This window comes from Xenopus laevis, chromosome 6S (genome assembly GCF_017654675.1).
Source record: "Xenopus laevis strain J_2021 chromosome 6S, Xenopus_laevis_v10.1, whole genome shotgun sequence".
NCBI classification, from domain to species: Eukaryota; Metazoa; Chordata; class Amphibia; order Anura; family Pipidae; genus Xenopus; species Xenopus laevis.
Window position 1 is genome coordinate 60,917,574 of NC_054382.1, and position 26,556 is coordinate 60,944,129.

The 26,556-nt window shown below is 42.5% G+C and overlaps 1 protein-coding gene and 1 long non-coding RNA gene across 2 annotated transcripts in view; one reads left to right on the forward strand and one right to left on the reverse strand.

Annotated features, from left to right (window-relative positions):
- LOC108720028 (molybdenum cofactor sulfurase) overlaps positions 1 to 4,097 on the forward strand; it is a 189,410-nt gene extending 185,313 nt beyond the window's left edge. Inside the window, exon 15 of the mRNA XM_018269391.2 lies at positions 2,312 to 4,097. Coding sequence (XP_018124880.1) covers positions 2,312 to 2,404 — 93 coding nt within the window. The 3' untranslated portion in view covers positions 2,405 to 4,097. The remainder of the gene's footprint in view (positions 1 to 2,311) is intronic.
- A 10,278-nt stretch (positions 4,098 to 14,375) lies between these two features.
- LOC121395081 lies at positions 14,376 to 26,321 on the reverse strand. The gene is made up of 3 exons (XR_005962238.1): positions 25,554 to 26,321; positions 16,198 to 16,308; positions 14,376 to 16,108 (listed from the first exon to the last, which is right to left on the reverse strand). It is a non-coding gene; the product is annotated as an uncharacterized LOC121395081 (long non-coding RNA).
- Between the last annotated feature and the right edge of the window lie 235 nt (positions 26,322 to 26,556).

Below are 26,556 nucleotides of genomic sequence, written 5' to 3' on the forward strand. Positions count from 1 at the left end.
AACAAAATAAGCCAAAAACAAACATACACAATGCAGAAACCATGACATTAAGTTAGGGTGTTCTTTAAGGGCTCAAATATAACAAATATATATATAACACCTCTAAAGGGATCTTTTTTTTTTTTTTTTTTAATTGTACCCTGCCCCACTGTCAGTGGTGTTTGTTTATCAACACTGGGCAAATTTGCCCATGGGCAGTTACCCATAGCAACCAATCAGTGAATAGCTTTTTAAAGCCAGCTGCAAGTAGAACAATGAATGCAGCAATTTGATTGGTTGCCATGGGATACTGCCCATGGGCAAATTTGCCCAGTGTTGATAAATGACCCCCAGTGCCTCTTGAGACAGGGCTTGATGCAAGGACCTATGATTCCCCAATAAATACAGAGGGGGGGGGGCAAGTAGCTGTCCTCATGGAAGTTACAGAGGGCTGCCACCCCTGTTCATACCAGCACTATTCTCTGCACTTTGTGCCTTATTAAAAATGCAGGTGAACAGAGTGTAGCAAAGACACAATCTGGCAAACTGACACATTCCTTTTTTTATTCTTGAGCACTAACGAACAAAGCCAGGTATAGGATACATTATCCAGAATGTTTGAGATCTGGGGGTTTCCAGGTAAGATCCTACTGTAATTTGGATCACCATATCTTAAGTCTGTATAGTAATAGCAAATAAAAGAAAAATTACAGAATAGTCACATTCACATTTTGTTTCACTCAAGAGCAATAAACTGGGGGGAAAAAATAAACAAAGTTGCTTGAGTTCCTATTGACTTCTAGAAACCCAGCAGTTTTTACTTGCTCTGTTTTTTTTTTTTTTGAAGCAAATATATAGCTTTTTTCTTTAATAAATAGCTATTCAAGTTGAAAAAACATATTTCGAAATATAATCATGTTATAGTCTTATTTATTATTGAATTGACATAAGGATCAGGTCTGAATAAACTTCTATTTATTTTTCTCAAAAAAGCTTACAGTTGTTAAAGGGGCACCAAAGTAAAGACACTATGTGAAGGTTCTGATTTTTAAAACATTTAGAATTGTTTGTATCATGTAAATCACCAGCTCACTATACTTTCTGCAGAATCTCCACTGCAGTTCTAGCTGAGGCAGGCATCTTGGATTTCACTGCCTCCTCCTACCTATATCTTCCCAGCCAATTGTAGCTCTAAAATCTCGCACATGCTCAGTTGAAATTCCTTGGTTACCTAGCAACCCTTCTAAGCTATTTTCAAATCAAGCAAACGTCTGTGTTAGCTGCTGTTCAGTAGTGCTGCCACCTGCTGGAAGTTAGTGTGCGACCTTCATTTGCATAATAACATCACCAGCATGGGACAAGAGAGTAAAATCTTGTGATACTTCTAGTGGAGGAGTTTACTTAAGCTAGGCATTCTGGGTAGAATACTCAGGGCAGTTCTACAATTTGAGCACACTCGTTAACTTGTTTGCATGTTAATGTCACAGTATGGACTCCCTCAGTGAAAGAACCCGTTTGACAAAGTAAGGGATTTTTTTAAAAATTGCTGGGTTTTTCAAAAAACTGTATACACTATGTAGTTTGATTAAATGTGCTGGTCAGATTGTTAATATGTGTTTGATTTTGGCTGTGATAGGTGTGAAATGTACCTATGTTTATCATTCTTTTCTAGCATTTTTTCCTTGTGTGAAAAATTGTTACTGAGTTGCAGGACTTTACCACAGGCTTTAATTGTGATCCACAGAATAAAAATTTTTTTTTTACTTTTAATCTTGCTCAACAGGACAGGGGCGTATTTACAATATAGGCAATCAAGAGCCTGGGCCTGTGCCTAGGGCGGCAGCTGTAGGGGCACTGCCCTCAAATGCCTATACTGTAAAAAAAAAAAAAAAAAAGTTTCCGCAGGGAAAAAAAGCAGGTTTGGGGGTAGAAGGGGGGGGTACCTTGTGGGCTTGTTGCTTCACTTCTGTACATGCACATTACGTTACTTTTGTTTTGTGCATGTTCCGCACTTTGAAGTCCGGTACCTAGGGCGGCACTGGACCAAATTACTATATAACTACTGTTCTTTTGGCTTTATGAATTTTATTGATTTGAAATCAGACTAGCACAGAAAACAAAATTAGTGCAGCATCAATGTTATTAAATAAAAAGAGTCAAAAATTGTCAAGGAAATGAATGTTTGTGACACTTAATTTAATGTTTACAGTCAATATATATCTCCTAAACACACATACTATGTACCTAATTCCTCCTCTGTATATATGTACATTGCATATAAGCTTTTTCTTTGAATATTTTTGATGTATTTCCCTCCTTTTTGTTTCTTTAGGCAACATTCGGCATGTATCTTCTAAACTCATCATGTTCATCATATCCAGCAGTACTGAAAGTGGGATCTCCTGTGTTATTTACAGAAAAGTAAAAGGATACTTTTTGCTCCATATCTGAAGAATATGTGAAGAACATACACATACAAATGCATGGATAGATTTAACCCTTAACAGTAACACCAAAAATCAAAAGGTTATAAGGTAATAAAAATATAATGTACTGTTGGCCTGCACTGATAAAACTGGTGTGTTTACTATAGAAACTCTACTGTAGTTTATATAAAAAAGCTGCTGTGTAGCCATGGGGCAGCCATTCAAAACTGAAAAAGGAGAAAAGGCCCAGGATACCCAGCAGATAACATGAGAAGCTCTGTCGTATACAATGGGAATCTTCAGAACTTAACTATCTACTGTGTTAAGCAGTAGCTTGTTTATATAAACTGTAGTAGTTTCTGATGCAAAGACACCAGTTTTACCAGTGCAGGGCAACACTACATTATATTTCCATTACTTCAAAGCTCTTTCACTTTTTGGCATTACTGTTCCTTTAAGTGCTAGCAGAATGTCACATTTCATTTGCACGAAGATGTTTTTGAACATTTTGTACTCTCACAACCTCTGGAAAAAGATTTAGAGATCTAAATACTAAAAACATTAAAAAATCAAATTTTTCATGATCTAACATAAAATAAATTATTTCATGCACAAATTCAACAAATTTGGAAAGCATCATGCTCTCAAACGTGCATATATGCAAAGTTTTATGGAGATTTCTGACTTCTATAGATCAAAAACTCTGAGCAGTCAATTTTCAAATGCTACAACAGAATATGGCATACTCTATTGGCAAATTCTGAAACAGTGGGTTTACCTCAGGAAAACATGTCATTTTTAAAATTGCACATTGTGTTGCATCCAAAATGGGTAACCATGTCTTTCTACTACTAACCTAATTACCAAACATCATGCAAAAAAATTGTGGTCGTTGTGCATTGCTTCTATATTCCAGACACCCTCCAGTGATTAGCCACTGGTACTGATGACATCGGTCTCACCAACAGCTCTTGTGCCCGTGGTCAAAAAGGGACTTTTCAATTGTTTGAGCCTAAAAGTACTCTAGTTAAATACATGTTATGGAAGCATACACACCTAAAATTACTGATTGGTGGATATGCACACACTCTAGTTTTACAGCTTGTAGCATGGCTTACATTTCAGACTCTCTAACACCATAGAGGATATAGTTAACATGCCAAAGGGTAATTTCACCCTTCTCCAATACAATACCACTCTCATCCTTATGGTTACAGCATAGTTAATATAACTAGGTACTGTTTGGTAAAAATACTTTCATACATTTGTACCAGAGCCATATATTCTGGCTCCACTCCTTCCCAATCCCTACATCCTCCCTACCAGTCTCTCCTTCTCATGTGAGTTATCCCTTCAGGATAAAATAATTGATTGAAGGGATATGCTTAAATCAATAATCAATAGGATGCATAGATAAGTGCTAGAAACTGCTTGTTGCAAGGCAAACGACCCTTCAGGCTACATGGTTATGCCCAGTGCATATTATCTGACATACTCTGTAACAACTAAATGACTGGCATGCATGGCAGAAATACATATGTAACTGCAGATGTGACACTTGTGCTATTCCTGTCTGTAAGATATCCTGTTTTTCTGTCCCTCTGTGTCTTTCTGCACATAGCCCAGAGAGGCATACAAGGGTATATAACCCAGCTGCACCAAGCAATAAACAAACAAGTATCTTGTATCACATTCCGTGTTTTGTAGTCCTTGTTCCCTAGGTCCTAAGTGGGGTACTCCAAGGGGGTGGCAGGTGAAGGTGATCAAAAACCCCTAAAGTTATATGGAGATTTCTGACTTCTATAGATCAAAAACTCTGAGCCATCAATTACAAAATTATCAAATGCTACAACAGAATATGGCATACTTAGATTTCAAAGCCAAAAAATTCTGGAACAGTGAGTTTACCTCAGGAAACCATGTTTTTTTTAAAGTGCACATTTTGTCGCATCCAAAATGGGTAACCATGTCTTTCTAATACTAACCTAATTACCAAACATCAAACAAAAACATTCTGAAACATCACCACAAAACTGTCAATTGGCAAGTGTGTATCTCCCAGATAGCATTAGGTATCAAGAAAAAACATGTAAATATGAATGCCAGGGGTCTACTGAACAGTTTGATGCCCATTGTGGCTTTCCCAAAATTAGCAGTTTTGATGAAATACATGAAAATTACATCAAAGCTTCCACTTTTCAGCATCTTATCTCCCACATACTGTATCATTAGGTACCAAGAAAACACATCCTAAATATGATTGCCAGGGGTCCACCAAACTGTGCCCATTGTGCATAGGATTCTCAAAGTATCTAGAAATGCCAAAATGAAGTTAGTGCATACAAATAGTCCCAGATGTCACTTCAGCTACTGAAAAATCAACTCATTTGCTGCATTTTTTGTGGGGTAAAAACACAAAAAATAAGTTGACTCCCCCAAAACCATATATTTTTGGAAAGTGCACATTTGGGCAATGTATTCAAACTTCTGAGTCGCAAAGCATTTCCAAACTTCTTGTGTTTCGATGAAATCGCATCTGAACTTCCACTATCCAGCACCTTATCTCCCACATATCATAAGGTACCAAGAAAACACATCCTAAATATGAATGCCAGTAGTTATTGCCAATTACCAAAGTATCTGGCATAGAGAACCCTATAATTAATTAGTGCATACATATTTCATGGCATATATTTATACTACCACAAAAAATACTGCCTGATTTATGTGTGGAAAAAGTGGCAAATAAATAAAGCAACCCTAGAAAACTTCATATTTTCAATAAAAACACATTCTGATGAAAATATGTAAATTTGGCTCTCTATTGTGAACAACCAAACTGCAAAGCTATGCTAAATGTAGTGGTTTTTATGAAATTTCTAAAAATCTTCACAAACGTTACATTTTACCCCGTTATATATCCCACATTCTGTAATATAACAACGTAAAATATTCTAAATATAAATTTCAGGGGTCTACTGAAAAATGTGATATCCAATATTAGATATAATAAACTAGGGGGAGTACTTAGGCCGCCTAATGAAAATAGTGCTTTACAGCCGGCAATATAACCCTTGGTGAATATGGGACACCCTGAACGAATGTCCTGGTTCTTGGGTACTTACTCAAAAGGGTGGTTTACCTTTGAAATATCTTTTAGTATTATGTAGAGTGATATTCTGAGACAATTTGCAATTGGTTTTCATTTTTTATTATTTGTGGTTTTTAAGTTATTTTGTTTTTATTCAGCAGCTCTCCAGTTTGCAATTTCAGCAATGTGGTTGCTAGGGTTCAAAATACCATAGCAGTCATGCACTTATTTGAATAAGAGACTGGGCTATGAATAGGAGTGGGCCTGAATAGTAAGATGAGTAATAAAAATTAGGAATAACAAAACATTTGTAGCCATACAGAGCATTTGCTTTTTAGAAGGGGCCAGCGACACCCATTTGAAAGCTGCAAAGAGTCAGAAGAAAAAGGCAAATAGATATTCAACTTTAAAATAATCATAAAACCAATTGAAAAGTTGCTTAGAATTGGCTATTTTATAACATATTAAAAGTTACCTTAAAGGTGAACCACCCCTTTAATATGCGTTTGCCCCAATATGGCACAACAATAAGTTAAATTCACCAACCAGTTCCAGATACCCCATACTTGGTCGGCTGTCTTTATTATTCCCTCCCCCTGGGAAGGAATAATGACTGTGTGAACTTATTAAGTGTCATCATGATCCTATGATTTTGTACCAGTTTTTTGTTGCTGTGTGTAATGGAAATGGAGGAACTTACCCCACGGGACATCCAAGATGGCGACCTCCTGCTCCACCATGCGGTTCTTCCTGGTCGCAGTGGGACTGCGTCAGAAACGTGTCGCCCCAGGATTGGTCGCCGGCGACAGAATGGACGCCGGCGTCAGAATGTGCGTCGTCGTCAGGACACCAACGTGAGGACGCCGGCGTCGGCGTCATGACGTCAGCGCGTCAAGTTTTGGCGCCAAACTATGGACTATTTAAATCTATTTGCCCAATTATAGGTCTATCTTGTATAGTTCCTGGGTGCGATTTCTTGCTATTTGGATTCTCCATGTATTGACTTATTGCCTGTTTAACGATTCTGATTCTTTGCTGCCTGTACCGACCAATTTGCCTGCTTTTGACCATTCTTCTGATAAACCCTCTTGTACTGCGAACTTGGTGTTGTTTTGTCTCCTCCTTGGTCCACACTACAACAGAGCCTTCGGGCCCTGACAGATCCAATTCACCCTGCTTCCAGGTCAGTTTGTCTTGGAGCGAGCGAAGGTGGGCTATATCATCACCCGCCTGCAAGGGAAAGCTCTGGAGTGGGCTTCTCCTCTCTGGGAGAAGGAGGTTCCGGTTATTGACGATGCCAAGGCCTTCATCCATGACCTTCGCACGGTGTTCGATGCTCCTGGTCGGGCTACCTCTGCCTCGGCTCGTTTATTTCAGCTGCAGCAAGGGACTCGTTCTGTTCCGGAATACGCCATCGAATTCCGCACTCTTGTGGCTGAAACTTCTTGGAATAATGATGGTTACCATGCTGCCTTCTACAACGGCCTGGCAATGCGCATCAAGAATGATCTTGTATCACGGGAGATTCCTTCTCGCTGGGAAGATCTTGTTGCGTTGGCTGTGAAAGTTGATACCAGACAAAGGGAGTTCCAAGTCGAACTTGACAGGGAACGCGCTAGGAAGTTTTCCAGGTTCCAACCCACCCTGGCTCCACGCTTCCAAAGACCCTTACTCTCCAGTCCGGCTTCCAACCTTCTTTCTCCGCCTCCTGCGGCATCTGCTACTTCTTCTTTACCTCCTGAAGAACCAATGCAGATTGGACGGGCACGTCTTTCCGAACAGGAGAAGCTCCGGAGAAGGGCTGCTGGGTTATGTCTCTACTGTGGGGGAAAAGCCCACTTCGCCCATGAATGCCCAGTGAAGCCGGGAAACTCCTGAACCTAGGTAAGATTGGGGAGACTTACCTGGGTGGAATTTTTCATTTTCCCCATTCCTCTGCTCAACGTTTTCTCCTTCCTATACAAATCCAGTTCGGATCCAAGAAGATCCTTTCTCAAGCCTTCCTCGATTCTGGCGCTGCGGGCAACTTCATGGATCGAGCCTTTGCCGGTAAACATGCTATTCCGCTCCAACCCTTGGCAACCCCTCTTCGAGTCCTGGCGATCGATGATCGTCCTCTTTCTTCTGCCATCATCTCGCAGTCTACTCAGGAACTTTCTTTCAAGGTGGGCACTATGCATTTGGAAAGACTGTCTTTTCTTCTTATCGATTGCCCTTCCACTCCTGTTGTCCTGGGATTGCCGTGGCTGTATGTTCATAATCCAGTCATTGACTGGTCCACCACACAAGTGTCCCGTTGGAGCTCATTTTGTCTACATAATTGTTTGCCTGCTGTTCCTGTTGTTAAAGTTTCTTCAGTATCTTCAAATTTTTCTCTTTCTCCTGTGTATCAAGCCTTTTCCGATGTCTTTGATAAGAAATCCGCTGAGATTCTCCCACCTCATCGTCCCTATGATTGTCCTATTGAACTCTTACCCGGCTCAATGCCCCCCCGAGGCCGCACTTACCCGCTTTCTCCCTCCGAAACTTCTGCTATGAAGTCATATATCCAGGAGAATCTTCAAAGAGGTTTCATTCGTCCTTCTACTTCCCCTGCTGGAGCAGGGTTCTTCTTTGTCGAAAAGAAAGACGGTAGTTTGCGGCCCTGCATTGACTACAGGGGGTTAAATAGGATCACCATAAAGAACAGATATCCTCTTCCTCTCATCTCTGAACTTTTTGATCGGCTTAAGGGTGCTAATTTCTTTACTTTACTTTACTAAGCTGGATCTACGCGGGGCCTACAATCTCATTCGGATCCGTGAGGGAGATGAATGGAAGACCGCTTTCAATACTCGCGATGGACATTACGAGTACCTCGTCATGCCATTTGGTCTCTGCAACGCTCCTGCGGTCTTCCAAGAATTAGTCAATGACATTTTTCGTGATCTTTTGGGACAGTGTGTGGTCGTGTATTTAGACGACATTCTTATTTTTTCTAAGAATCTTCTGGATCATCGTTGCCAAGTGCGTGAAGTTCTTTCCAGGTTGAGGAAAAACAATCTCTTCGCCAAATTGGAGAAATGCATCTTCGAAGCTTCTTCCATTCCTTTTCTTGGCTACATCATTTCTCCACAAGGTTTCAAGATGGATCCCGCCAAAGTCTCTGCGATCTTGGATTGGCCCCTTCCTACCAGCGTCAAGGCAGTTCAGAGGTTTATTGGCTTCGCCAATTATTATAGACAGTTTATCAAAGACTTTTCTTCCAAAATCTTTCCAATTCTTGCCTTGATCCGTAAAGGGAGTAAACCTCAACACTGGTCCCCTCTAGCTCTTGAAGCCTTCAAGACCCTCAAAGAAGCCTTTTCTTCTGCTCCAATTCTGACACACCCTGAACCTCTACTACCCTTCTTCATGGAAGTTGATGCCTCTGATGTTGGAGCTGGAGCAGTTCTGTCTCAAAGATCTTCTTCTGATGGTAAACTTCATCCTTGTGCTTTTTTCTCTAAAAAACTTTCTTCCCCAGAGCAAAATTACGATGTTGGGAATCGCGAGCTACTTGCCGTTAAGTTGGCCCTGGAAGAATGGAGACATTTACTTGAAGGTTCTTCAGTTCCTGTGACCATCTTTACTGACCACAAAAATCTTGAATTTATTCAATCCCTCAAGCGCCTCAATCCCCGGCAAGCCAGGTGGGCACTTTTCTTTTCTCGCTTTAATTTTGTTATCACCTTTCGTCCTGGCTCCAGAAACAGGAAGGCTGATGCTCTGTCCAGAAGCTTTGTTCCTGAAGATTCCTGCCCTGAAGATCCTGAACCCATTGTGCCTTCTACCAAGATTATTGCCGCCTTGTTTCCCTCCTGTGCCTCTCAGTTACTTTCTGCTCAGTCTTCGGCTCCTGTAGAGACTCCTCTTGGTGTTGCTTTTGTTCCTCCGGAATTCCATCATGCCATTTTATCCCAATCTCACAGTTCCAAACAGGCTGGTCATCTCGGGATTAAGAAGACAACCGAGCTCTTGTCTCGTTTGCTTTGGTGGCCGACCCTAAGGAAAGATGTTAAAGACTTTGTCTCTTCTTGTTCCATTTGTGCTGTTTCCAAGTCCGGACATTCCCCCCCCAAGGGTTTACTCTTGCCGCTTCCCATTCCATCTCGACCTTGGACTCACCTGGCAATGGATTTCATTGTTGATCTCCCTGTTTCTTCTGGCCACACTGTCATCTGGGTGGTAATCGACAGATTCAGCAAAATGGCTCACTTCACGCCGCTTCGGAAACTGCCTTCCGCCCCTGAACTCTCTGAACTTTTTATTAAACACATTTTTCGTCTTCATGGTTTTCCTGCCGAGATTGTGTCCGACCGGGGTTCCCAGTTTGTTTCCAAGTTCTGGAGATCTCTTTGCAAGGCTCTTAACATTTCTCTTCAATTTTCTTCTGCTTACCACCCACAGTCTAATGGAGCTGCAGAACGAGTCAATCAGGTCTTGGAACAGTTTCTTCGTTGTCATGTGTCCCTGTGCCAGGATGATTGGTCGGATCTTCTTCCCTGGGCTGAGTTTGCTCACAACAACGCTCTGCATTCTTCTTCCCAGAAGTCTCCTTTCTTCTGTGTGTATGGTCTGAATCCCTTGGCTTTTTCCCAGGATCTTCTTCTTACCAACGTTCCTGCGGCCAATGACCAAGCTGCTCACATGTTGGCTATTTGGCATGCTACTGCGGCAAACTTGGAGAAAAGTTCCCTGGTGCAGAAGAGGTTTGCCGATAAAAGAAGGATTTCGTCCCCTCCATATGTTCCTGGTGATAAAGTTTTTCTTTCCACACGCAACATTCGTCTCAAGATTCCTACACCCAAGCTTGGTCCTAAATTCATCGGTCCTTTCCCTATCATCGAAATCATCAACCCTGTGGCTGTTCGTCTTCAACTTCCTCCTGAGCTGCGGATACCCAATGTTTTTCATGTTTCCCTGCTTAAACCTGCTGTGTCTTGCCCCTCTTCTTCTTCCTCTCCAGCTCCTGTCTTGGTCGACGATCATAAGGAATTCGAAGTCAAGAGAATCTTGGACTCTCGTATTTCTAGGGGCATTCTTCAATACCTTATCGAATGGAAGGGGTTCGGTCCAGAAGAGTGTTCCTGGGTGAGAAGTTCTGACGTTCATGCTCCTGTCTTGGTCCGTAAGTTCCACAGACTTTTTCCTTCTTCCCCTAGCCTCGGTGGTCCTGAGGCCCCCCTAAGGAGGGGGGTACTGTAATGGAAATGGAGGAACTTACCCCACGGGACATCCAAGATGGCGACCTCCTGCTCCACCATGCGGTTCTTCCTGGTCGCAGTGGGACTGCGTCAGAAACGTGTCGCCCCAGGATTGGTCGCCGGCGACGGAATGGACGCCGGCGTCAGAATGTGCGTCGGCGTCAGGACACCAACGTGAGGACGCCGGCGTCGGCGTCATGACGTCAGCGCATCAAGTTTTGGCGCCAAACTATGGACTATTTAAATCTATTTGCCCATCCTGTCATTGCCCAATTATAGGTCTATCTTGTATAGTTCCTGGGTGCGATTTCTTGCTATTTGGATTCTCCGTGTATTGACTTATTGCCTGTTTAACGATTCTGATTCTTTGCTGCCTGTACTGACCAATTTGCCTGCTTTTGACCATTCTTCTGATAAACCCTCTTGTACTGCGAACTTGGTGTTGTTTTTTCTCCTCCTTGGTCCACACTACAACAGAGCCTTCGGGCCCTGACACTGTGTTAACATAGTGATTCCTTTTTATCGACCACTTAGTAGATTATAATATCTATCATTATTTTCTTTAAAGAATGGTTACAGGGCACTTTTCACTTGTGTAGTTTCCCCTGCCCAGAACTGTAGGCTCTGTTGAAATTACCCCAGGCACTCTTCGTGGTGCAATTAATTTTACGAACACCCAAAAGTGACATTGCGGCAGCGGCCCACCCCTGGAAATGAGGTCACACACATACGCAAATATCTCCCTTTAAGCCACTAGTCTCTGCCCACGCATGTGCACTTTCTCAAAAAGACATCCAGAATACTTACTGTGCATTCACAGTCGGATTTTAAAGAGAACCAGCAGCAAAATCGGGTAATACTTAAAATTTTGGAGAACATGGGAGAATGCCAAAGAGACTGGAGGGAGAGGGCCAAAATCAGGTAACTCCTGAGAAAATAGAGGAGGTTGACAGCTCTGGACTTACCCTAGTAACTTGTTAAAGGGGACCTGTCACCCGAAAAATCCTATTTTATCACTTAGTCAAGCAAAATAAACTTTAATTAAACTATATAAATTATTTGAATCTTGTTTCCTTTGGTCTGGGAATTCATAATTATAGCAAACAGACAGGAGCCATTTGTGGACACTGTTATTAAGGCAAGCCTTGCATCATCTCAGAATCTTGCTTGTGCACCAGAATGGGAGACCTGATGTCCATTCCCATGCACTGGTTACACAATTAAATGGTGAAGAGAACAGGGGTAATATGTGGGGAGCAGTGACATCTAGGAAGTGCTGAAAGGCATAGAGGAGGGGCAGATAATATTTGATTGACAGCTGAGATTTTTTTAAATGCATTTACAACAGCTATGAATGCTTTAACAAAAAAAAATATTTGATTGTGAAATCCTGGTGTGCTTCAGCATCTTTCTATGGATTATATATATATATATATGTTCATTCCCCCACAATCACAGCACTCACGTTTAAGGATCTCTTCTTGGCCTGGGTGCGTGTGTCCAATGTAAACTGTAGTCCTCCAAAGCAGAGACCGCACTTTTAGGGCTTATGAGAATATAAATTATTTTATTAGAAAGAACTAACGTTTCGGCTGCGTACCAGCCTTTGTCAAAGTCGACTTTGACAAAGGCTGGTACGCAGCCGAAACGTTAGTTCTTTCTAATAAAATAATTTATATTCTCATAAGCCCTGAGAGTGCGGTCTCTGCTTTGGAGGACTATATATATATATGGATATATATATGGATATATATATATATATATATATGGAGATATTATATATATATATACGGATATATATATATATATATATATATATATATATATATATATATATATATGGATATATATATATATATATATATATATATATATGTATGGATATATATATATATGGATATAGATATGGATATAGATATGGATATAGATATGGATATGGATATATATATAGATATATATATATAGATATATATATATAGATATATATATATATATATATAGATATATATATATAGAGATATATATAGATATATATATATAGATATATATAGATATATATATATAGATATATATATATATATAGATATATATAGATATATATATGGATATGGTATATATATATATGGATATGGATATATATAGATATATATAGATATATATATGGATATGGATATATATATATATGGATATGGATATATATATATATATATATATATGGATATGCAAGTGTGTGACCATTAAGTAAATTTGACATTGCATAGAAAGCTTTATTTTAAAGAAGTCCAGTAATGAGCAGAAAAAAACTGCATGTCTTTCATTTGTAGCGTTATGGAGTGGCACTCCTTGATCTTTGCTTTTGCTAAAGGTTCCCCAATGGAAAAGATTCTCTGACACTGCTATGTGTGGGCGTGTGGATCCTGGAGGAAAAAGCTATTGATTGACTAATGCATTGTCCCAGTGTCGGACTGGGATGCCAGGGGCCCACCAGAAAACATTAGACCATGGGCCCACTTTCCAAACTATTATTCCTCCTCTCCTCACTCAACCTCTTTATTTTCCTCGTCTTTTATATTTACTTAGTCTATTTTTCCATTATTAAGGATTTTTTCCCATAAAGAAATAGGGAATGACCATGATATATGCCAAATGGTTAGAAGCAAAAGGGCCCACTGACATCTGGGCCCACGGGAGTTTTCCTGGTATCCTGGTGGGCCGTTCCGACAATGCATTGTACAACCTTTTCAGACATGCTAACATTTTTAAATCAACAACTTTTGAAGGCCCATTTACAAATGCAACTGCAAATGCTAGCATGACTGCATAACTGAGTATGCACTGGTTATTTTTACAAAGGTACTTGCACACATTTATTGCTTCAAGTCTGCCTGGTCTAATAAATTGTGCAGACCCAAATTTGTGGCAAGGCCACAAAGGCCCGGGCTTAAGGCGGCACACATTAAGGGGTGGCATGCCGCTCAGCTGCACCTGTAGTTTGGGAACACATGAGGTCACTTGGGTTTAGGAGCAATATTTCTGAGCATTCTGCACCCTGTGCGTGCGTGATCCTAGCAGGGAGGAGGTGGACGACCCCTGCCACTGGGTGCCTGGAAAAGACAAATCCGGCCTTGAAATTGCGCACAACTACATGCATGTACTCTATTGAACCCTGGACCTGACAGAATTTCCATAGTTCTCCTATCACAACGCATCCATGGAAACAATTGACTTGCACCAAGTGAATTCAATGCTCTTATTTATGCTGCATGTCAATGCCATAAATACTTGGTTAGGCAGTACTCAGACAAAGGTGTAGACTACTTTCTGATTTAATCTAGCTACCTCCTACTACTATATGCACTTATAGGATCTGATCCAGTATCTCCCTGAAGAACTAAGGCATCTCTTCTGTATGACTATATCACATGGTTCATAGGTTAAGTTGTTCAGCTAGCAGCAGTGCTGGCAATGTGCTTTGTCTTTGAGAAGGCTCTAAAAAATTGATAAAGGTAATATGGTGTATACCTATGTATTGATTATAGGTCTATGTAACTTTTGAGAACAATGCAGCTTTGATGATAGTAAGGGAGACAGGCATCTTTGCATTTTTCCTATTTCTGTAATTGCTGCAAATTGTTATTGGTTAATATTGACAATTTCTGGAAATAAACTCTTGCATCCCCTGTCCCATTCAATAGACTGCAAACAAAAAAGCTACCACAACCTCTAGCTCGTATGATGATTTCAATATATTTGCAAGATTAAATGATAAAAGTTCATAGGAACACAAAGGCTCAACAGCAGGAAATCATTCCTTGTGAATGTGCTTTTATTGTGCCATTTCACACAACATGTTTCAGGGAAGACTAAAATACCCTCAGACCCACCTCTTCCATGACACCATCATGAGGGAAACTATAATTCCCAAGTGTCCCTCTTAGATCCAATCCACATAAAGATGTGGCTTCATCCAATGATAGTCCAGGACAAAGTTCATCCACAGGAGTGTGTCTCCTCCAATCAAAAAGAGTAAATTTAAATGTCCAAATAGAACAGATAAAAAAAATTCAGTAATATTGCAACAGGATACTGTTCATATAGAGACTATCCAGTGTTCCAAACCATGTTGTACCCAATGCGAAGCAAACATCATAACCATGTACAATATGAATGCATGCATTTTACAAAGGTAATATCTGTAATGTAAATCATATGTAACGCTACTTTGGGCTAAACAGTAGAGCAAGGGTTACACTTGGCTCTAACACACAAGGCAGGACCTTCACTATGTGGAAGTTAGGAATGAAAGGTGCAGTTAAACTACAACTTGCATTGGCTACTGTGCTTAAAAATAAAATAAAGGATGCCAGGAGGTCCTTGCAGCAAACAGGTTAACTTTTATTGTCCAAGACAATAGTTCCACAGGGTTATACTCACAGATCCACAGAGACATATGGCAGATGTTAAATATGCCATGACAGTTAGGCAGAGACAGCGCAATGTGGCACCATGTGGATGTAGTTAAGGTACAGCTCTAGGATTTAATACCCGGGCATAGTCCGTTTACCATACAGTGGAATAATCAGGGAGAATAAATCTAAAACCTGACACCCTATCCAGCTGTGGCCCCTTCACTATAGGCAAACTCAGAGCCTTTGGGACAGTTACTCCCTACTACAATCCTGGTTGGAGCACAGGCTTCTTGTGCTATTTAACCTCACTATCTTACTCTCCTAGAGAGTACTATTAAAGAGTTAACCTATCTCTGGCTAAGCCTCATTTGCAGGGTCCCTGCTCCCTGACTCATCCCTAGATGTATAGGTCCCTCTAGGGCAGAATAGCTTTACTGGGCCTTGGTGTACCCAGGCTCCCTGGAACAGATCCAACTGGGTGAGCAACCAGAAGCCAAAGAGGAAGATTCACCCCTAACCAGGCACTATGTTAAATGTGTGGCAGGAAGTGGTCATAGGCCTGTAGGCATAGGCGTCGGGACCCGCCAAGGGGGCCGAGGCCCCTCCCTTGTGCAGCTCCTCACTTTCACTTATCAATGTAGTGAGTTTTTTTTCAATTATCCAGGGAAGGGGATACAAGGGGATTAAAACAACAAACAAAACATAACATGGTTCACAAGCAAAATTGAGTTATAATACATAGCTTCACAGTTTCTCAGTATACAAGGGTACAGTACCACACCTAACTTGCTCTGAAAACATATTACTATCATCATGTCCCCCAATCTTGGGGGCAGAGGATGTGTACAGGGGGAGAAGGGCTAATCTCTGTCCTGCCAAGGGGCAGATTTTAGTCTGGAATCTCCACAGGTTTATGTCTAGCCACGGGTTACATATATTTTCAAACTTCGCAGGGCATCTTCGGGCCACATATGTGGGCTTAAAGGAGAAGGAAAGGCAAAAATTATTACCTAGACCCCTTTAATCTACTCCCCAAGACCTACTAAAATGCTACGTTTTGAACTCACATTTCCTATTCCTATAGCGTGGAATCCATCTTCTGTTTCGGCTCGCATAAGCATTCACGCAGGTGCCATCTTAGTGAAGTAGAGTAGGCTTCCGTTTCTTCTCTCTGCTTACTGCGCATGCACGAAGAAAAAAAAGACGTTGTTGACCTTTGGATAATTCATCAGTGCTGTAATACAATTCCCCAATCCAGCGTCTAAAATTAATCATAAATCCTCTGTACAAACCAATGTTATAAATGGCATGGCATCCTTGCCTTTGCCTGCCGTATATTAATGTATGCCCCAATCGCTGCGCACTGCAAGTGCATGATGCTGCCTTTTAGGTGTCCAAACTATAATAAAAAAAAAGTTTGCGTGTCTCCCCAGCTCACAGACACCGATTCTGATTGGCTGGGGGTCATGGTCATGAGGGTCAATGATGACATGCGCACATAGTAATTTGCATGCGCGTCATCATCATCAGCTCCCCAGTACATGCACATAACAAAGAAATTCAACCCAATGCGCCTCAAGGCTGCCTCGGGCAGCAAGAGCTGAAAAAAAGAGTGACGTCACCCGAGTCACAAGCTGCAGTGCTGAGAGAGCTTAGCTGCTTCAACAAGAGACCACAGAGAAAACATTAAAACGGTCAGTGATTTCTATCTACACAAGACTTTCTTTAGCAGGCTTTTTCTTTTTTGCCTTTCCTTCTCCTTTAATGGATGGTAAGGCTTTATTTATTAAGTTGACCCAGGCATTTATTGTTGGAATACTACTCCCCATCCAGCCCATCACTACTATTTTTTTTGCATAATACGTTAGTACTCTCATGAGTGATCGTGTCTTATTCAGGAGAGCAGATCCTCTACTAGCCCCAACAGGCAAACCTCAGGGGAGCACACTCGTGAAAGGTTCAGGATGTCTGCTAAATATTTCATAACCTCCTCCCAGAATCTGTATATTAAAGGACAACTCCGTGCCAGGTGCAGAAAAGATGACTCGGTCCGCCACACCTTGGGCACTCCACCTTGGAGGTCTCTGGATTTTGCAAGATCTGCTCTGCCGAAGAGGTGGAGTATCAGATGTCTAGCCTATGGCACAATTGAAGGTACCTGTATAATTGGATGTCGTGCTTCAAGCTTTAGTTTGAGCTGTTTACAGGTAGGGAAGGACTGGTCTACCAAGATATCCCCAAGGAATTTCAAGCACATCATATGAAAAATCTTGGAGCTTTTTGAGGTGGGGGAAGGTTGGAGTTCCGCCAAAGAGGTAAGAAAGTATTGGTGGTGCTTGCCCAACAAGTGTACAATCAATTTTCCAGGTTTTAAAGAGAGTGAATAATGTAGATGGGCAGTCTTTATAATCCGCCAGTTTCCGATATGGCACATTCTTCACAGCTTCTAACAAGCCCAACCTGGTAGCTAATAGAAGGGTAGGGTCTTCAATGTCATTGTAAAACCAGGTATGTACAGTATGTGGTGGATCTGGCTCGCCAGGAAGTAGAAGCATAGGGGGGGGAAGGGCCAGACCCCCTTTATCAATTGGGGCTATGATAGAGCTCCACGCAATATGTGAAGATTTATTTGCCCAGAGAAAGAGGAAAAGGATTGAGTTAAACCTGCGAAACAGGCTCTCTGGAACCCATATCGGGGAGTTGTGCAATTTATTGAGCAGTTTTGGCAAAAATATCATCTTGTACAGGTTTACTCTCCCCCAAAGGGTTATGGGGAGTTTAGACCAAACTGCTGAAGCTGCCTTGAATTGCTCAATGACAGGGTCTATGTTGTCTGTAATATATGAGGAGAGGTTTAGTGAGATAACAATGCCCAGGTATTTAGATTTAGATACCCACTGGATACCCCACGTGTCAGGGGGCATTTGGGGTAGTGGGTCTAGGGAGATAATCACTGATTTGGGTTTATTTATTACAAGCCCAGAATATCTTCCCAGTCTCTCTATAGCTAGTAGGGCTGTCTGAAGGGACTCCCTGGGGTCTGCTAGGAAAAGTAATAGGTCATCGGCATATAGTGCCAGTTTGTCCTCTATTTAAACCCAGTGACACTCGGATTTAGACAGAGAGAGAGGGCTCAATAGCCAAAGCAAATAGGAGCAGGGACAGAGGACAGCCTTGTCAGGTTCCCCTAGCTAGTGGGAAGGGAGGAGATAAAACACCATTGACTTTATGCATGCTAAAGGCTTCAGGTATAGTAGTTGAACCCAACTTCAGAGAGAAATTTTGGCTCAAATCCAAACCTCAGCATTATCTCCCAAAGATATGGCCATTCCACTGAATCAAATGCCTTGGTGGCATCTAATGTGACTAGGATCCTAGAGCCCATGTTGGTGTGATTAGTTTGGAGGTGGGTATAGACTCTCCTGAGGTTAACGGCGGTTGATTTTGCAGGCATAAAGCCTGTTTGATCTGAGTTAATAATGGAGGGGCAATCTTAGCCAATCTCGTGGCAAGAATCTTAGCAAAAAATGTTGCGTTCGTGTTAATGAGTGAGATGGGCCTATTAGAGTCGCAGGACTCTGGATCTTTCCCTTCTTTGGCAATTAACACTATGCTTGCTTCATAGAAGAAAGGAGGGAGAGATCCCTGTTCAATGGCATATTCATAGGTTTTATACAATTGCTGAATTAGCAGGTTGCCCTGTAGGTTATACCAGACTGCTGGAAAACCCATCCATGCCTGGAGTCTTATTTGAGATGAGGGCCGAGATTGCCGGTGTTTGTGATTGGGCTAGTTTGAGGGACCTTTGCACCTGGCATAGGGTCTGATGGTTAGTTGCTGTGGGTGTTTGAATGTGGGCTTCCAAAGCCTTTACAGGTTGCTTCTGCCTCCCTAAATTCTGTTTTAGCTAGCCTTCTGGTTTCTGCAATTTCACCAATTAATGCTCCTTGGCCACCTCTTTGGAGGCTTCTCATAAAACATCTAAGGTGTCAGTGCCTTGATTAGTGTCCCAATATGATGGATATGCTTCTTGTGAGTGATCCCTGATCCTTGTATTAGTTAGCCACATCGGGCACAATTATCAGCTTATTTCCCCGCTAATGCCTCCTGTACCAATAGTGATGGCCAGGGGGGAGGGGTCTGAGAAGGCTCTAGGAATATACTCCGCAGATATTACCAGTTGTGCGAAATCTGCTGAGGCCAGGGCCAAGTCAATGCGGGACAAGCTGGCATGGCTAGGGGAGTGACATCAATACTAGCGCTCACCTGGGTGTTTTACAGCCCCTTAGCTCTATCAGGGCCAGAGCATCTATAGTGTTTCAGACCTTGCCCATGCCCAGTTGCCTGGCTTAGCCTATCGAGGTTAAGGTCAAGTGTGGCATTGTAGTCGCCCATTAGACAGATGGAAGCATTAGGGAAGGAGCAGATGACCACATATACTCTCTCCAGAAGCTAAACTGACAATGGCAGGGGACAGTAAACATGGGGTTTACCTTGACGTGGTATGGTGGCTTTTCAACTTTATGATCATAACTTATTAACTAAAAACCCCTGTCTTTGTGAACACATGCATTTGCATATCTACTGAATTACTTAGACAGGGGCCCAGGGAATGTGCACTGACCCATTTGGTTATGTCAGTAGCACTTCCCTTATACTTATATACATTTCTACTTAGCAATGTGAGTGCTCCCACAACCCCCTTTTGTATTTGCTATTGTAGCCTGAAGCTTTGGCTAAGCTTCATGTGGTTTGTAGCACCCTCCATACTCACCCCGATCAACTAATGGTGGCTCTACGTTTTTAACTGCACCAAATTATTATATTTTTTTAAAAAATGGGCGTTGGTTTCGGCAATCACTCTCTCTTAAAAGCTGCAAGTTAGCAGCGGGGGAGGATTTAGCCCTCAGACAGAAACCAAGGTTCAGCAGGCTTCTACTTTAACTAATGCTATTATGCAGAGAGGCACAGGATCCCCAATACTATGACTGGAGGTAAATAAGTTAGGGACCGCCATATGGGGTTTACCTTGACGTGGTATGGTGGCTTTTCAACTTTATGATCATAACTTTGTAACTAAAAACCCCTGTCTTTGTGAACACATGCATTTGCATATCTACTGAATTACTTAGACAGGGGCCCAGGGAATGTGCACTGATCCACTTGGTTATGTCAGTAGCACTTCCCTTATACTTATATACATTTCTACTTAGCAATGTGAGTGCTCCCACAACCCCCTTTTGTATTTGACAGTAAACATTGGCCATGATGAAAAGTTTGTTGGCTATTTTGCAGTGTATTACTATGTATCTCCTATAAAAGTCAATTTTTACACCTATAAGTTCAAATGGCATACCTTTCCGGACCAGTATAGAGACTTAGCTCGCGTGGGTAGAGAAGGGAGCATGGTATGAATGGGCTACCCAGTACCGCTTAAATGAGAGAAGTTTCTGACCCACAAGCTGGGTTTCTTGGAGAAACAGGATCACTGGTGTATAATTTTTAATAAAGTCAAAAAGCTGCAAAAGCTTAAATTTGACAATTTAGACCCCTAGTGTCCCAAGAGATTAGTGTAAGAGGTTGCATGAGATCTGTTACCTATTACAGTACTTATAGTTAGGCATTTATGTATGTAATTGCAATGTGAACCAAATGACAACATTTTAGTTACTTAAATACCAGGTGTACTGCCAAACAAAGCCTCAATGTAAGTTGACAATCCACATAGGGGCTACTAAATGGCCAATCACAACCCTTATTTGGCACCTCAGGAACATTTTTCATGCTAGTGTTGCTCCCCAACTTCTTTTACATCTAAATGTTGCTCACGGGTTCTAAAGGTTGGGGATTAGGGATGTAGCGAACTGTTCGCGCGAACTTCGACCGTTCGCGTCCGCCGAATGTTCGCGAACGTCGCGCGACGTTCGCATTTTGAGTTCGCGTTCGATTCGAATACAAATCGTTCGACCATTCGACCATTCGAATTCCTTCGACCGCTAAAAATCGAACGATTTCCATTCGTTCGAACGATTGTAAGCATTCGAATGAATGAAAAGCATTCGATCGAATGCTTCGATCGTTCGATTCGAATGAAAATCGTTCGATCGAACGATTAAAATCCTTCGATCGTTCGATTCGAACGATTTTAGCGGGTGTTCGAAGTTCGCGAACTGTTCACGAACGTTCGCATTTTTTGCCGGTGTTCGCGAACAGCGTTCGCGAACACCAAATCGCCAGTTCGCTACATCCCTATTGGGGATCCCCAGCCTAGACCCTGAACTGTAAAGAAATTCTAACAGAGAGGAACAATTGTGGCCAGGCTGCAGCCAAAGTGTTGCAATCCAATATCATAATATTTTAGTTGTGCACTAGTGCCTAAAACATGGGCCCATAACCAGTAGTAATATGCATGATGCCTGGGTTTGCGAGCTGGAGAGAGTGCAGAGATGTGCAACTAAACTGGTTAGAGGGATGGAAGACTTAAATTATGACTGTACATTAGAGGACATTATAGACAAATAGCGGTGCTATTAGGTGGTCAGGACAGTGAGGTTGTGGAATGCACTGCCGGGTGATGTTGTGATGGCTGATTCAGTTAATGCCTTTAAGAATGGCTTGGATGATTTTTTGGACAGACATAATATCAAAGGCTATTGTGATACTAAACTGTATAGTTGGTATAGATATGGGTATATATAATTTATGTGAAACTATGGAGGGGTGTGTGTATGGATGCTGGGTTTTCATTTGGAGGGGTTGAACTTGATGGTTTTTTCCTTTTTTCAACCCGATTTAACTATGTAACTATGGGTTAAAGCTTAAAGAGCAATTCCAGCATGAATCTGAGGTTTTGTTGACTCCTCATTATGTTGTGTGCATTCTGATTTCTATTTAAGTTCGTGAGATTAGACATTTGTCATGCCCTTACCATGGTAAGCCACAGTCTGGAGTATAATCGTTAGGGCGCTATCCAGGTTGTGTCTAATGTCTATGACCATGGCCTGTACCTGTATATAGCAGGTGTATGCCCAGGCAACGATGTATCAGAGTGTCAATGTTTGTTCTGTAGTCTGCTGGTATGGGTAATACCTATGTGCCAACACCTGGAGTGCCTCTCCTGCTGCAGAGCCTCATTGTACTTACTATAGGCTGGCCCCTACTGCCTGTCCGGGTTGTTACTAGGTGCTCTCCGATTCTGCTGGTGATGCAAAAAAGTGTGATTTGTCACCCTCCATAATACAGAGCTTTGCTGGGAGGAGCACAGAGTAGCTGAGGACTGCTGCTCTTAGTCCCCCCTTAGAAGGATGCTTGTTGCTTCTGGACGGGACGGAGTAAACATGGAACAGGGAGATGCGGTTGCCATTATGGGACAGCTGTTTGCAATTGCGCTCTCTGCACTAAGGGACATGTACCACCCCTGCGCTCTCCGGCGCTCTAAAGGTGAGTGCCTTGGGGAGGGACGGGAGTGGCAAAAGAAGGCCGCCTCAGGCGGCATAATGGCTACAATCGCCCTTGCTGGTAGTGCGGCTGCTTCTTGTGTTGTGGTTAGGGCCGGAGGTGTAGAGGTCTGTTCCAGCTCCTCGTTGGACTCCAAAGCTGTTTGGGAGGAAGTGAGGTATTTGTCCAGCCAGGTCACATTTGTTTTGTCTCCGTGTTTTCCCATGACTCTCACTTAGAAGTCATCGATCTCCTGGTCATGTTTTGCGGATTATTAGTGGCACAAAATCTAATGCAGGATAATTGTAGTAGGGAGCTGCAGAATAGTATGTCCAATCACGCTGCCATCTTGGCTCCGCCCCCTATTAATGTAGTACTTTTAAAGCAATTCAGGGAAAGGAGCAGAAGAAGGGAGGGATCTGTCAGTGATTTTAAACACAGACAGCAGCTGCTACAGTGAAGGATAATGAGTCTGTTATCTTGAAGCTCGATCCGCATCAGGCTTACCCAATCCTTCCTGCCTACTCCCACTCCTTCCACAGTAGTATATATCCATTAACAGCACTCCAAGTTTTCAATAAAACCGCCTTTAATATTTGCATGGTAGTACAGCAACATTGTGCAACGTTTCGAGTGGCACTCCACTCTTTATCAAGCATCATGCTTGATAAAGAGTGGAGTGCCACTCGAAACGTTGCACAATGTTGGTGTACTGCCATGCAAATATTTGCAAATATTAAAGGCAGTTTTATTGAAAACTTGGAGTGCTGTTAATGGATATATACTACTGTGAAAGGAGCCGTTGTAAACAGGCTTGTGAACTTGCACCCTTAAAGAAATTGGAGAGAGAAAGTAAGTGCAGTTTAATTGTATTTGCTTACTCCCACTCCTTTAGCAGAATTATTTCTTCCCACAGGAACTCAGAGGGACGAATCCGGCATCGGATAAATCCTTCATAGGAAAGGAATGGCGTGAACTGTACAGCTGAGCAGGAAAGGATCAATTCCTCAAGGTAAGTAATACTGGAACATGGTAGCATAAATGAGCATTAACTTCCAGAATTAGGGAGCAACAATCCGTACCCCTACTTCCTTGAGTATTTAGTGAATAGTCAATGTTTAAACAGGCAACAAGAAATATATGCATACAAGGCTTTCACGGTGTTTCCTCAGATGGATCAGGCAAATGAGAAGCAAGGATAAATAAACAAACAGTCTTGGCATAATAAGCCAGGCAGGTAGAGAGGCAAGGGTTAACAGCACAGTCTTAACATAATGAGCCAGGCAATATAGGCAAGCAAGGTTATAGTACACGCTTTGGTGAGAAATAATACATATACTTGGCAGCAAGTCTTGAACAAGTTAAAGGAACAGTAACATCAAAATATTTTTTTCAAAAATTCGTTAGTATAGAACGAAATAAAAACACGAATATAAATTAAACTTTAAAATAGCAAAGCCTTTATTAAGAAATAACTTACAGAAACTCTGCTTCCTGTCCTCTACAGAAAAGGCGGCATGGCGACGACAATCCATTGTGCGGCACTCAATTTCTTCTCCCATCTTCTACTGGCAGCGTGTGGAAGGCGATGTGGGCACTGCTGAACAAGTGCTCGGATACAACAGCCCTCCTTCTTGGTGCCCTGCAGTGTCGGACTGGACACAAACACGCTCCCCACCGAAAAATGATGTTGCCACCCCCCGGATCTTCCCCAACAGCACCACAGCAGTTATGTATATGATATGCGTGGGGGCGGCATCAGCGAGTTGATAAATCTGCCAATGGGGAGGAGGGCCCTGAGGTGGTATGGGGGCTTCTAAGGTGGCAGCCCCAGTGGGCCCCTGAACCCCAGTCCTATGCTGGTGCCCTGTGCCACTGTCCGGTAACTGTCCTCAGAGAAGTGCTCCACACACACTGCCCGATACACATACACACACACTGGAACAGACGCCATAACAGCGTGTCCAGCCCACCCCTTACCTGCCGGACAGTATCACCTTCCAGCCACTTCCCATGTAGGACCTTCCCCGACAGCATCCACAGCAGTTATCTATACGATATGCGTGGGGGCGGCATCAGCGAGTTGCTAAACCCCAGTCCTATGCTGGTGCCCTGTGTCCTCCCACTGTCCTCCCAACCGGCAACCCAACCGGGCACTGCGGGCTTCCTGCTGGAGGAGTGTGTATCATCGGTATGGGCTTTCTCGGTCCTACATGGGAAGCAGCTGGAAGGTGATACTGTACGGCAGGTAAGGGGTGGGTCGAACGTTGGTGCCGTACGCGCTGTTTTACTTTTCTTACAGGCAGGGAGCTACTGGAGTCTGTTCCAGTATGTGTGTATGTGTATCGGGCGGTGTGTGTGGAGCACTTCTCTGAGGACAGTTACCGGACAGTGGCACAGGGCACCAGCATAGGACTGAGGTTCAGGGGCCCAATGGGGCTGCCACCTTAGAAGCCCCCATACCGCCTCAGGGCCCCTCTCCCCATTGGCAGATTTAGCAACTCGCTGATGGCGCCCCCACACATATCGTATACATAACTGATGTGGATGCAGTCCGGGAAGGTCCGGGAGGGGGGTAACATCAGTTTTCGTTTGGGAGCGTGTCTGGGTCCAGTCTGACACTGCAGGGCACCAAGAAGGAGGGCTGTTGTATCTGAACACTTGTTCAGCAGTGCTGTAATTGCCTTCCACACGCTGCCAGTAGAAGATGGGAGAAGAAATCGAGCACCGCACAATGGATCGTTGTTGCAATGTCGCCTTTTCTGTAGAGGACAGGAAGAAGAGTTTCTGTAAGTTATTTCTTAATAAAGGCTTTGCTATTTTAAAATTTAATTTGATGTTTTTATTTCGTTCTATACTAACGAATTTTAAAAAAAATTATTTTTGATGTTACGGTTACTTTAATCAAAGCTGTTGAATAATTCTTTGGAGCAATATTTAGCCCTGACATTGATTGTACAAGATTAGGTAATACTTAATAACTCACTCATTGGTAGAAGAAAGAATGTGTAACCGTTGCTGTGGCTGGAAGCTGTTGCTATGGCTGAAGAGCTGGTTGCTATGGCTGGAAGCTGTTGCTGTGGCTTGAAGGACTGGTTTCTGTGACTGGAGCTGTTGCTTGAAGAGCTGGTATCTGTAATTGGAAGCTGTTGCTATGGCTGGAACTTCCTAGTAATGGAGCTTGACTGAGTGAAAATGCACTGTAGGCAAGAACGTGCTGGGACAGACTCAGGAAGCTGATTCCAAGCTGGGAAGCACTGAAGGGAAACCAGGACCAGGAGCTGCAAGAAAAAGCTAAAATCTTGACACCAAGATCTGGAGCAGAGAGATGCCTAACTTACTTCCAGGTTAGGGTAAGTATAACTGTGCATCGTTCCAGCCTATTCCATCACCACACAGCTGTTCTGGGATTCAGCAGAAATGATCTGCATCTGTCAGCAATCCAGTTCCTGGCAAGTGGGAATGACATTGTTGAGATATGTGGAGGTAGGGAAAGAATGGTACATGTGTTTTTAGGGGAAAGACATATAGGGTAACAATATTAAATATGGGACTGAGAAAGATAATAAAGGCATATAGAAAGAGGGGGAAAGAAGAAGAGAATGGGAAGTTGTAAAAGAGTAAAGTACGTGCTAAAGACAAGGATGACCAGCAGAGGAGATATGCTAGACATTATATAACAAAAAATATCAGGAAAGAAAAACTATATGGAGAGTCAGAGAAATGGACAAGAAGATATGGGGGGGGGAAGCAAGTTTGCTCTCTCTCATTTCAGTTGTGTTTTATGGTTCACTGGGTGGGGGAAGCTGCCAGTTTGCCTAGGGTGTCAAAATATCTAATTGTGGCATGTTTAAAAACCGTAGTGGTAAAAAAGGGTGCATTGAAGCAGTTAGGAAGTTAAAGGGGGAGAATTAAATTAAGAGAGAATTAAAGAAGAAAATATAGATAAATATACAGAGGGACAGAATGCAGGATCATATGGGGAGTGA